Raw genomic sequence first — 12,819 nt, 5'->3', positions numbered from 1 at the left:
CTTGAGTACCATTGATTCTCTAATGGATAGTGATTCATAAAACACATTCATGAACCAGAGCGCTCTTACTAATCCAAGTACCGAATCAACACTCAAGAGAATTATTTATCTGCTTCTTTCTCAAGAAGGAATAGATTCCATCTCGTATAATAACATTCCCAGCTACCTATTTCATTATATCTCCAAAATACAAGGAATATGATTTAGGGTCTCGGAATCCGTACCGAGTAAATCAAAAGACATAAATCCATAAATAGGAGTTTGTTAAGAACTTAGGATTAAGATCATCCTATATATGACCATCGATGGACTCAATTAGAATTTCTATGCTTAACGGAAATTATTAGAAATTCATATTGTGTCTGCGTCCATGTTCCACATAATCTCATTATGCGAAATACACTCATTCAATATCTCACCATATTAAACAGTGCGGATAACACCGTTCCATTCTAAATGGGAATGACATGTATTATTAATGTTTTAATTAAAGATTTCGAACTTTAATTAAATTCATTATGAACAATTACTTTTGATTATTATCCTTAAACATTATCCTCTCGTATACAACACTTATATACCATGTTTAAGGTTACATAAATAATCAAGGAATTTTATTTGATATTCATAAAATATTCATAAATATATGCACATAAAATGATGAATAAACTCTTTTATTAAATAAATAATAAATATCTTTTTACATCTCATACTTTTAGGACACTATTCCCAACAATCATTAGAGTTCTATTTTAAACCGTTAGATTTATATTGGATTCCGTCACTTTTTCATTTTTTTTAATATAATTTTGATTAAATCTAATGTTTATAAAAACACACTATCAGTAAGTACCTTTTCCATAGAAAGCTGCCAAAAAAAAATCACTAAAGGATTTATTTCTATTAAATAGGAACATAAATATATATTTTTTTAATTATGAAACTTTATAAGAACTTTAAGGATAACAATCAAAATTCCTTCTTTAAACCTTTTGAAACGTTGAGATACCTTTTGGAATTTTAGAAATTGGCCCCAAACTTTAAATTTCCACAAAGTAGTCCTAGAAACAATTGGATAAAAGAAGTACCTACCCGAGAGTTATCCAACAAAGTAGTCCAAGGAAACTAGTAAATTTTAAAAATATTTTTGAAGTAAATAGCAGTAAATAGCAAATTTACTAAACAAACTCATACATTTACTTAGAAGTAAATAAATCAAATGAATCATTTATTTACTTAAGTAAATAACCTATTTACCAAGTAAATTTCCTGTTCACTCCTAAAATCTTACTATTTACTTATTTTAAATTTTTAAAAATGCTTTTACTACTATTTTCGTAAACAAATTTACATTTTTTTTAATAAGAAGGTGATGCATTTGAATTCCAAACCTCAAACACATAAAACATATATATCTTTTATTGCACTTATTCTTATAGTCTAAAACCCCTGGAAGTTTTAATCCATGTCGTATCTTGAATCTCGATGCATTGAGACATCCTATTGAGAAAACCTTTTGGTATTTTAGAATTTTGCCTCAAACTTTGAATTTTCCCAAAAAAAAAAATTGTTTCTTTTTTTTTTCTAATAAAAGAATCTTTGAATCTAATGCATGACTCATGGACTAATTTGTCATGTTAATCACAAGTGAAGTAGTATGGGCTGAAAATGTAATAATGTGTAATTAATTTGCGAGATAAAGCTAACATTTGGCCCTTTAAGTATTTTAATGAGTAATAAAATCCTTTATGACGTGTGGCTAAATTTTATTCATGATATGGGACACAGAAGGGATAGAATATTAGAACAGAGAATTGAAGTTTGAACCCCACAATGAAAAAATATTATCCTTCTTCTTTAAGTCCCTTCGAAATCTTTTATTCTTCTTTAAGTCCCTTCAAAAGCTTTTATTGGCAAGTATGGTCCATTCAATATAAAGAAGTACCAAGGCCCCGTTCACTTCGCTTATTCGAGTTTAGAATTCGAGTTGAGATGTGACTTTATGTGAGAACTTTTTACTGTAGCAAAAAAGTTAGATGTGATTGTTTGTGAGAGCTTTTTACTGTAGAAAAACTTGAATTCTAAACTCGAATTAACGAAGTGAACGGAGCCTTGAACTCGCACCGAGGAGGTGAGCTGCTAAGCACTTGGCTTTATAATTTGGCGTACTTATTCTTTCTTGTTCTTGTTCTTTTTCTTTATTCTTTTTTTATTTTTTGAACGGATCAGTACTTATTCCAGATAAATGGAAAATTGTTTTCTGATTCTATACCTTTTTCAAAAGATTGTTGTTACCATATATATCGACCATATCAATTTTTATTTTTGTTTGGAGAAAATTTTAAGTTTAACTACTGTTTTTTTTTAACTCTATTATTAATGCCACTATATAAAATTTTAATGTTACTATAGATAATATCTGTAGGTTTCTAAAAATAACTTACATGTTATCTTTATTTGCAAGTTACGAAAAATAACCTGACTTACAGAATATTAGTAACATGAGATAAATATACAACAGTAGTAGAAATAAAATGTGTTACTTTATTGTTGACATTTTTAGTTTTTTCTCTTTTTTTAAGTTTGTTTTTTTTATAATAACCATATCAAACTTCAATACATAGGGATTAAAAACATAAATGTGGATGTTATAGTTTGGAACCAATCATGGAAAGCGAATCTAGGCAAAAACGTTAACTGTTGCAGAAAATACTCATCCCTTACTAGTTATATATACAGAACATATTCTTCCAATCCATACACAAATATATAATACACTCTGAACAAATATAAATGTTTCTTCTATTTTACAGGGAATACATATATCACGATCATAACACATCAAACAAAGATACACCTTAAACATTACGTATATATCACACACAAACTTGATTAACAATCAACTTTACCATCTAGCAACGTATAGCAAAAGCCTTCATTTTTTATTTTTTATTTTTTTTACCATTTTTTGCCTGACCAACCTATTATTAGAGTTTAGTAATTAGACATATTTACTGTGTGGCAATATCATCCCATTAACGCCCAAACAACCATAGACTCCGAGGGAAGAAAAGCGCGCAATCCGAGAGGCTCTCCGAGAGAGACTTTTGTAGAAAACAGTTGCTGATCTTTTTGAAGGTCCTTTGTTCATGAATGATTTACGTCGAATAAGTGTAACCTTGTTCTCCATTAAATGCAGCACTATAGACTCCAAATCTGCAGATAAAGCCATGCATATTATTAGTTTACCGATTCATCTCAAAACCTTAAGAACTTTGTTTAGTTTTGTTGATTCGAATTTTTAATTCGAGTTGAGATGTGACTTTATATGAGAACTTTTTACTGTAGCATAAAAGTTAGATGTGATTGCTTTTTATTATAACAAAACTCGAATTCTAAACTCAAATCGGTAAAATGAACGGAGCCTTAAATTTTTAGTAGGTGGGCCAACAATAGTTTTATACTTTAACACTCCCCCTCACGTGTAGGCTAGACAATGAACAATCGCGTGGATAAATTACTTGAAAAGCCCAACACGTGAATATTTAAACCCGAGATATATTAAAGACCCAACACATAATGACAATTTAGATGGAGATAAAAAGTGTAATTACGGAAGTTTGAACTCAAGACTTCCTGCACTAATATCATGTTAATTTATCAATTTATCACAAAAATTTAAGCTATTTTATATTTTAACACATATAGTACTGGTGAGTTTCATCATCATTTAGATCTTGGTAATATATGTGTACTCATGATTCGAAGGAAAAAAAAAAGTAGGAAGGTTTTTGTAATATCATCATTTCTTATAAAAAAACTTAAACTGATAAGAGATAGGCGGATTTTGAATTTTATACTAGCATAAACAGCAGCGGACTTACCATCAATTTCTGAAAACATATCAGTTTTATTCTGGGAATTAGCGCGTCGCAAATCAGCCGTCGTTATATGAATTTCCCGATTGACCTATTAATTAAATTTCCAAAAACACCAATAATTCCAAGTTAAGCATATTGAAGCACACCCGATCAAAATGCAAAACAACAAAAGATATCACGAAAAAAGTGCATTTTTCCATTGAATTATGAGATTGAGAGAGACGAAGGAGACACAAAACCAGAGGGACAGATAAGGAATCCAAAGAAGGCTGCAGAAGGCTAGAACTGGTCCGAGGAAAAGGCGCCGCCGATTTAGCACTGCGGGTTCTACGCCGACCAAGCTTCTTCTTCACCCAGGAAACTGGAGACATGGTGAGAAAGGTCTGTTAGTTTGGTTTGTCGTAAGATTGATACTCAAATCAAGCAAAAGCCATATATGTATTTATATTATATTGTTCGTGTTCACTAGTCCTGAGTTTGAGCTTCTACCTTCTTTGCATTACTGTAGAGGTCCACCTGACCATCTTATATTTATGGTATCGGCCTCAGTTGTAGGTTTACAATTATTAGTTGACATGGGCATATTGCAGAAAAGTCCTTAGCAGAAGATCTAAAAAGAATATTGGATCCAACTTCTATAGTAAGGTCTCGTTTATTTCATCGATTCGAGTTTTGCTACAGTAAAAAGCTCTCAGAAATAGTGACGTCTAACTTTTTTGTTACAGTAAAAAACTTTCACATAAAGTCACATCTCAACTCGAATCAGCGAACTAAACAGGCTCTAAATTATATTTGGCTATAGAGATATTGCTTTGCTAATTATTATGTAACTTTTGAGGAAAGAAAGAATCTAATAACTAAATATATATCCTAATCAATATTGTAATGAATTTCATCCATTTCACGCAGTTAAATTAGTTTTTATTGTGGATTTTGTGGGGTTCAAATATTACATTTATGCTCCTTAATTTCAGAAGGAGACTGTACCATATTAAGGCCTCGTTCATTTCACAAATTCAAGTTTAGAATTTGAGTTTTGTTACAGTAAAAAGCTCTAAGAAACAGTCACATTTAATTTTTTTATTACAGTAAAAAAGTCTCACATAAATGTGCCTTGAGCATAACTCATCCTCAGCTAAAAAAAAGAAGGTGTTCAAACTAATTATAAATATCCTAATAGTCCAATAATTTAGTGATGCGTGACAAATTCACAATTTAATATGTACAAGAACAGCGTTGTTCATTACTCACGTTCTCAAGTTAATTGGCGACAATTTATGATAATATACCCTAACAATATACCATGCAAAAGTATAATTGGAGAATCAATGATTGTCAATCACTATAAGAAAAACGTTGATTAATGTTAGTCAAAAACCGTTTTTGCAAATTATTTTACCTTAGTTTTTGTACTAATGTAATATAGAGGGACATTAATGGGACGTTTGGTTCATGGATTTAGAATCATGATTCAGAATCATTCTCATTTTACGTGTGTTTTTTGTGAGAGAAAATACTGTAACGAACTATGAACCATAATTCGAATCATGACATGAATCTCCCTTCTAAATGATTCGAATCATGACAAAAATCAGTACTTTAAGTAACGATTCTTGACCAATGACAAATATCAAAAACAACCATTAACCTACATCGCTTACTAACCATTGTTATATGTAGACTAGTGGTAATTTCACATCTAATTTTAGTACAAATTAAAGAATAGAGTTCAAATCTTACCCTTATAAAACGAAAAAAGACTTCAAATAAATTTTTTTTTTTTCTAATCAGACCTACTTAGTATTATTGCATTTAAAGATCCTTGATTTGGAGTGGAAGATTCCATCTCCCCCACCTTTAATTAAAGAATTTAATTGGTGTTATTTTAGGCTTTTGGGCAATTAACAAGTTTACATCGATCGGGTACCACAAGTGGTTTGCACCTACTATAGTTAGCTAGCTGTAACCACTTATTGCCTTTTCCCTACCTTTTTCTTTTTTCAAAAAAAAAAAAATCTTTAACTAGTGTGGATGTAATATTTTAGGATCCAAATTGAAAAATATAAATGAATCCTAATTTTTTTTTTTATAAAAAAATTCATTTCTTAATCACTGGCGAAAAGATAAGAAAGATTTGGATTGGGTTTCAGATTAGTTGTGAAAAGACCAATACTTGTGAGTAAAATTTATAAATATCCGAAACCTTCTTAATTGAAGTTACTGTACTCACCTCAAAATTTTTTGAAAAAATTGCAAAAACTGACCCTTAATCTGTTAAATTATATATAGTAATCTATCAAATTACGTCTCCGCTGATGATCAGACACTCGCTGCCGGTGACCGGAGACCCACTGCCAGTATAATTTATCAAATTATAAATAATAATCTGTCAAAATACTTAATCCAAATGGATAAAATTTAATAGACTAACGTTGAGACTCAAAAATCTTTAATGGTAGCATTTTAAGAGATATTTGTCAAATTAAGTTCTTGTCATTGCTTCACATCTACCTCTTTTCCTTAGTTAAAGAGTATTAAAATGGAAAAAAGCATATCTACGTGAACAAACAATAGAATCAGAAAAAAAAAAAAAAAAAAAAAAAAAAAAAAAAAAAAAAAAAAACTGGAAATTTTATACATAGCACAACATTGTTTGAGCTTGTAACTTTTCTTATTACAAAATCCAGATTTCCGTTTCCTTTTTATTTTTTATTTTTAAATGGTGGTCTCTAAAGTAAGAATACTCTATTAGCGTCACCTATTTCTGAAGGTTAGATTTCATCAAAATCAAATCAAAACAAAAAAGTGTACAAAATTGACTAAGTTTAAAACAATCGTTCGAAACAATTGGAAATTCCTTAATACCCTACCAAAGAATTCTTTTATTTATTGTTGTTATCATTATTATTATTTTTTAATTAAACGTACATCATGTTAATTATGCACCAATATGAAGAGAGGCAAAATCTGCATGGAGAATAACACACACGGCGCATGCAGCACCTCACGCCCCAAACATGCACATGAAACTATTTACTCCTTCCCAAACGCCTAATTTCCTTTCCACACTAAACTCAGTAGAAACAAACATCTTTCCTCTTCTCAACCTACAGCCATGTCCTTTCTCAATCTCTTCTTCCTCCTTTCCTTCTCCGCGGCCGCCGTTGCTCTTTCGCAGGACCCGAGCCCCACCATCGCTCAGTGCACGACGCGGCTGCTTCCACTGGCGCCTTGTGGGCCATTCGTGCAGGGCTCCATGCAGTCGCCGGCCCAGCTGTGCTGTGACAACCTCAAGCAACTCTACACGCAGCAGCCCCGCTGCCTTTGCCTGCTGCTAAACGACACCACTTTGAGCTCGTTTCCTATCAACAGCTCCCTTGCTCTGCAGCTGCCTCTGCTTTGCAGCGTCCAAATAGATATCTCTGTTTGTTCAGCTGGTAAATCCTCAAATATCGTACTATATCACCCCACAAAAAAAAAAGTGTTTTATTTTTTTCCGTCCTAATTTGAAAGTATCACAAGGATTATGCTTTTTATCATACTTATTATGGCAGTTTTATTTTTTGCGGTGGTTATGATTTAAAACATCACACTACGTTTAAACTTTGAACTAAAATCATTCAAACTAAATACTAATTTTTAAAAATTATTTTTTATTTTTTTACAAATAAATAAACGTTTGAGCCAGAACTTTCATACCAAACACAACCTTAATGATATCACAGAAATTGTATTGTAGTGGAATTAAAAGTGACTGGTTTTTTTTTTTTTTTTTTTTTTTTTTTTTTTTCCTTTTTATAGCAATCGTATTTTCTTATTTGCCTATTGTTTAATTTCACTATAGTTTAAAATCATGTGTCATTTGAAGAGCGATTAATTCTGTGAATAATATTTATTTGTTTGTTTGTTTATATTTTGGAAGGGGTAAATGGGTCTACTTCACCTGGCTCTCAAGTTTCTCTTGGATCAACAGGCACCAACTCTAGCACACCCGTGAACTCTACTGCCGGTATGCAAACACATATACCTTATATTCTATGCCCTATGTAATCCTCTCAACTTATTAAAAAAAAAAAAAAAAAAAAAACCTTAACTTTTACTTTATTTAGATTTGGCTTCGTTTGTAGAATTGAATTCTGAATTTCTAATTTCACTTTGTTATGATATATGCTTCTTTCTGATAATAAACATTGGTATATTTCAGCTTCTCCAGTGATACAAACCGTGCCAAGATCAAATAGCACCACTACGGGACATGGGCTTGCAAATAGTGGAGGCATCAATTTGAGGACTGGTAGTGATTTTGTAGTGGTGATGGCATCTGCTTTCATTACTTCTGTGCTCACAGAAGGCATACTTTGATTCCAATTTTATCGTAGCATGTTTAATATGGATTGATCTCAGAAGTGTGTTTTTTTTTTTTTTTTTTTTTTTTTTTTTTTTTTTTTTTTTGTGGTGATTTTTATGTATTAACAAGTAGTGAATCTAGATATATGATTGATATGCTAGGGAGGTAATTTTAACACTGATTTCAGTTTGGATATCATTTTATTACTTGAATCACAAGTTTAATAAAAATGTGGTAGTTTATTTTGTCTTTTTGAGGTGGGGATAAAAAGGGCGATCAAAGCAACAAATGTTGGTGAAACAAGAACTTGATAAGCAATCTGGTTTTTAGGTTCTATCCCACTTCTACAATATGATTTGAGAATTGAAGAATAAATCAGAAAGCTTTCTCCAAATAGATTCTCATGAAGATACTGGAAAATATCCTGGAAAGACAAAAAAAAAAAAAGAAAAGAAAAAGGTATTCCTTATTATAACAATCCTACGAGAAATTAAGCGAGTTCCGTAGTCCTGATACAAAAAATTATTGGAACTTTTAGGAGTGTTCAAAAAATCTGCCAAATCATGAAAACCGAACCGAATTAAATCGTTAATTATTTTTAGATTATTGGGCGGTTTGATTGGTTTTTTAATCTATTTTTTTTGGAGGGTTTGGTTTGTAGTTTTAACTCCTCAAACAACCCAAAAATATACATATATAATTTTTTAATTTTTAAAATATTTTTATGTTTATTTTAGTTTTTATTAGTCATAATTAAGGTTATATACTTATAGAATACACCTTATCATATTTTTATTGGTTTGTATTAAAACTTTAAATGGTAAACTTTTATACATTTACTATTTTTAAGTTACATTGTAAACTTTAATCTTTTTTTTATTTTTATGGATTAACAACATTATAATTTTTATGAATTATTGAAAACTACTTTAATCTTAAGCTCAAACCAAACCACCCAAACCGCTTACGAGTGATTTGGTTCAATTTGATTTTTATTAAAAATATCAAACCGTCCAAACTGTCAAAAATAAAAAAATTATTTTTCATTTAGTTGGTTGTTTCTAAAAAAACCGCCCAAATCGATCATGAACATCCCTAAGAACTTTAACCTCAAGTAACATGGAAAGTTAATGTAGAACGATAGAAAATTGAGTAAAACAGTACAGAGTAAAATGAGTCCTTAAATTGAAAAGAAAATATCTGTATTATGTTTTTCCTTCTTCTTTTTCTCTTTATTTTCTCAAATCTAATTATCAAATCCAAAAACTGCTAAAACAGAGAGTAGGACCTTGTTTAAATCTGAAAAATACTCGAGTTGAGCAATTCAATAAACTCTCTTTTTTTCTTTTTTTTTTTTCAAGAATACTCTGCTTATTGGATCCGAGTAAGCAAATATTAATCTAATATCCAAACAAAATTTGAGACTGTGATAATTAGATCAACAAATGAAAAACATAATAGAAAACTTAATCAAGTAGCAGTTCATAGTAACTACTAGTATATTGCTAATATAGAATGATTATTGACCCACCTCCTACTAGCTTAAACTTCCAGGAAGACGGTAAACACATAAACATGGTATCAGAACATGAAGTCCTTCAAACTTCTGCAATCACACTCTATAATGTTGTCATCACATGTTCGGCCTTTAATGCGTTTCAGGCTTATAACATCTCCGAACAGCTTTAAAGTTTTGGGAGAATTCATAAATAAAGAGTATATAACGTGCAACTCATGGGAACTTAAACAGATCATACGTACCTATGTATCAGCACACTCAACTTCCTATACAGTATGTATACATTACTCTTGCGCTAATTCTACAACACTGGACTTTCTACAGCGTATTGATTAAAGGGTTTCTGAAGAAGAACTATGAAAATATATAGCCAAAGAATAAAAGCTTCTCTTCCTGATAACTATCCTATGATTCTCTAAGATGGTTCCTGCTACCGAAAGTGCGAAGAAACTTCAAACTCTAAACTAAGTTTAAACACCCGAACTATAAGGTTGTCCCTTATAAGCTGGAGAATTCAACTATTGTGGGAAGTCATACCAAAATATTAAAGCTAATAACTCCCATACAACAGGAGTGAGAAAACTAGAAGCAAAATTGACGACCCTCGGTATGAATACATCAAAAGATTACATTGGCAACGTCACATAGGAAATTTGAGGAAAATACCTTCTTTGAATTGTTTCCTTTACTAGGATTCTATAACACATACACGAAGTGTAAAAGTCATTTGTTCCTTGTGTAGATTATTCCAAACTAGGAGCTACTTCAGTCGGGTTGGACTCAAAGACATCGGGATTCGATGCTTCAGGTTCTTCCAAAAGCTCTTGGGATTGAACTGATTCCTTGTACGCAGGAGTGTCCTTGAAATCAGTTGCCCCTTCATTGTAAGTGGCAACAGCAATTCCACAAGCAATTAGCTGTTTCAGAAGAAAAGAAGATCAAAATTAGCCTTAAAAAAGCTTCAAGAGGACTCACATCCGAAAGACAAAACCAAAGGGAAGAATGCAGATATACACGTAAGATTTTGAAAGATGTTCATGCGGTGTTAACCCCAACTGTACACAAATCAAATTGGAATGACTATGCTTTAGACATGTAGCACAAGGCCAATCATCTTTCCCACGGCATATTTTGACTAAAAATCAATCATCTTTCCTCGCTCAATTTATTCCCTCCTCTTTTCTCTCCAAACAAACAATCATCGTCCTGATTCTGAAATCCATTCACTAATCCCCTTGCCTCTCAACTTCCTTTCACTTTTTCCCTCCTACTAAACAATCTCTTAAAGAAGATGTTTAGGCGCAACAGCCAAAAAGGTCTAAAGCATTCTTGGAAGGAAGGCATTTACCAAGTGCTGAAAGTGAGGTTTATCTCAGAGGAAGCGAATTAGCTGTTCTTTTTCTCTAAACAACCTAAATGTTTACAAAGAGTACCAAGTTTGTTGTCTGATTGTATTTAGACATGCCTAAGGAAATGTGGCTCTTAATTTCCTCTAAAAATTGCAAATGCAAAAAAAAGAAAAAAAAAAAACAAAACAAAAAGAGAAGATTTTTGGGGTTAAAAATCAGCTCCAATATACAATCAATGAATAATCTTTTTGAGTAAAGTGGAAGATTTCCTTGTTTGAGAAAGCTTCATTATTGCTCTGAGATGCAATCTAATTCTTTGCCACTATTGCTCTTGCTTTAGTTGTTGTCAATTTTATCTTCCCTCTTTCAACACCAAGTCAAGCAAAGGCATAGAATCTAGCCAAAACTTATTAGCAGAGAATGTAAAGGCACAAAGGTCCAAATCTCTTCCAATCCCAATTCTTTGGTTTTATTTAAATATTTAAATATTTTAGTTGATTATTAACTAATATTGATTAATAATAAAGAATCATTAAGTTAATCAGTTGTAAACTAAAATCAAACCGCTTAATCAATTGACCGCTAAGTTAATATAAACGGCCATTTTGTAATTTTACAAAAATTCGACCATTTATGAAAAAATCATTCAAAAAATGTCATTTGTGCCGAAATCTCCTTTTCTTTTGATACATAAAAATTCCATCTTTTAGTGGTAACAGCAAGTAGGATGCATTTTTTTCAATTGGACAAACACAATAAAATTTTTCCAAGAACATGTTCCTTTTGCTACATTTGCAATTTATTCTTTTACAAACCATGTTAAATGGATGAATTTAGCAACAAATATATATATATATATATATGATTCAAGAACGTTATAGTGATTTCCACCACTAGAATATCTAAACTAAAACAGAAAAAAATTGAAAAATTTTATTAAAAACATTTAAAAAAAAAAAAAAAACTCGTACCGCAAAAACAATACTGAAAGCCCACAAGTACTCGACAAAGAAGCCGAGGCCATCCCACTGCTCGCCTTCCCAGAAGTCTGGTTCGTCTCCGGGAAGCTTAGGCAAGAAGTACCCGTCGTCAGCAGTATCAACGGCCGCGCTTCTCGCATCATCGCCCGGCCTTTTAATCTCGGCCGTCCGTTTCTGCTCTTGATCTTGATCTAGCTCTAACTGGTCTCGGGTGGTGGTGGTGGAAGTCCTCCGGTTCTTGCCGCTTCTGGGGGAGAACTTCTTGGCGGCGACTACGTGGAGGGTCGTCCGATGGGAGAGGGGGGAGATGACGTGGCGGCGGATGGGGAGGCGGGTGTAGGGGTGTGTGGTGGAATTGCCGGAGAGGATCGTGGCTCCTCCACCACCGTTGGGTATAATGGTTAAAGCCATTATTAGAGTGAGTGGACGAGAATGAGTTCTGAGCAGACAGACCCTTTTGTAACTGTATATTATGTGTCATGGATAAGGAAGATCGTTCGATTTGCCGATCATGTTAGCCGAGTAACCCGACCCGACTCTTTATTTTAAGATATAAAAGTCTCGTTCGGTTCGTTAATTCGAGTTTTTAATTTGAGTTAAAATGTGATATTATGTGAGAACTTTTTATTGTAGTAAAAAAATTAGATATGACTATTTCTGAGAGTTTTTTACTGTAGCAAAACTCGAATCAGCGAAAAGAACGAGTTTAAAATCAATTTGGTACCTCGTATTATAACAAAAC

At 32.1% G+C, this 12,819-nt stretch overlaps 3 protein-coding genes across 3 annotated transcripts; 1 reads left to right on the top strand and 2 right to left on the bottom strand.

Moving 5' to 3' along the window:
• Positions 1-2,801: 2,801 nt before the first annotated feature.
• Positions 2,802-4,289, bottom strand: LOC21402896. The gene is made up of 3 exons (XM_010096469.2): positions 4,121-4,289; positions 3,885-3,969; positions 2,802-3,216 (listed from the first exon to the last, which is right to left on the bottom strand). The coding sequence occupies exons 1-3, from the start codon at positions 4,250-4,252 to the stop codon at positions 3,002-3,004; spliced, it is 432 nt and encodes a 143-aa protein (XP_010094771.1). The 5' UTR covers positions 4,253-4,289; the 3' UTR covers positions 2,802-3,001.
• Positions 4,290-6,996: 2,707 nt separating this feature from the next.
• Positions 6,997-8,243, top strand: LOC21402895 (protein YLS3). The gene is made up of 3 exons (XM_010096468.1): positions 6,997-7,318; positions 7,804-7,890; positions 8,086-8,243. Exons 1-3 carry the CDS (start codon positions 6,997-6,999, stop codon positions 8,241-8,243), a joined length of 567 nt encoding a protein of 188 aa, XP_010094770.1.
• Positions 8,244-10,331: 2,088 nt separating this feature from the next.
• Positions 10,332-12,544, bottom strand: LOC21402894. The gene is made up of 2 exons (XM_010096467.2): positions 12,069-12,544; positions 10,332-10,665 (listed from the first exon to the last, which is right to left on the bottom strand). Exons 1-2 carry the CDS (start codon positions 12,486-12,488, stop codon positions 10,492-10,494), a joined length of 594 nt encoding a protein of 197 aa, XP_010094769.1. The 5' UTR covers positions 12,489-12,544; the 3' UTR covers positions 10,332-10,491.
• Between the last annotated feature and the right edge of the window lie 275 nt (positions 12,545-12,819).

Source organism: Morus notabilis, unplaced genomic scaffold (genome assembly GCF_000414095.1).
Source record: "Morus notabilis unplaced genomic scaffold, ASM41409v2 Scaffold2035, whole genome shotgun sequence".
NCBI classification, from domain to species: Eukaryota; Viridiplantae; Streptophyta; class Magnoliopsida; order Rosales; family Moraceae; genus Morus; species Morus notabilis.
This window is presented reverse-complemented; position numbering and strand designations above follow the sequence as displayed.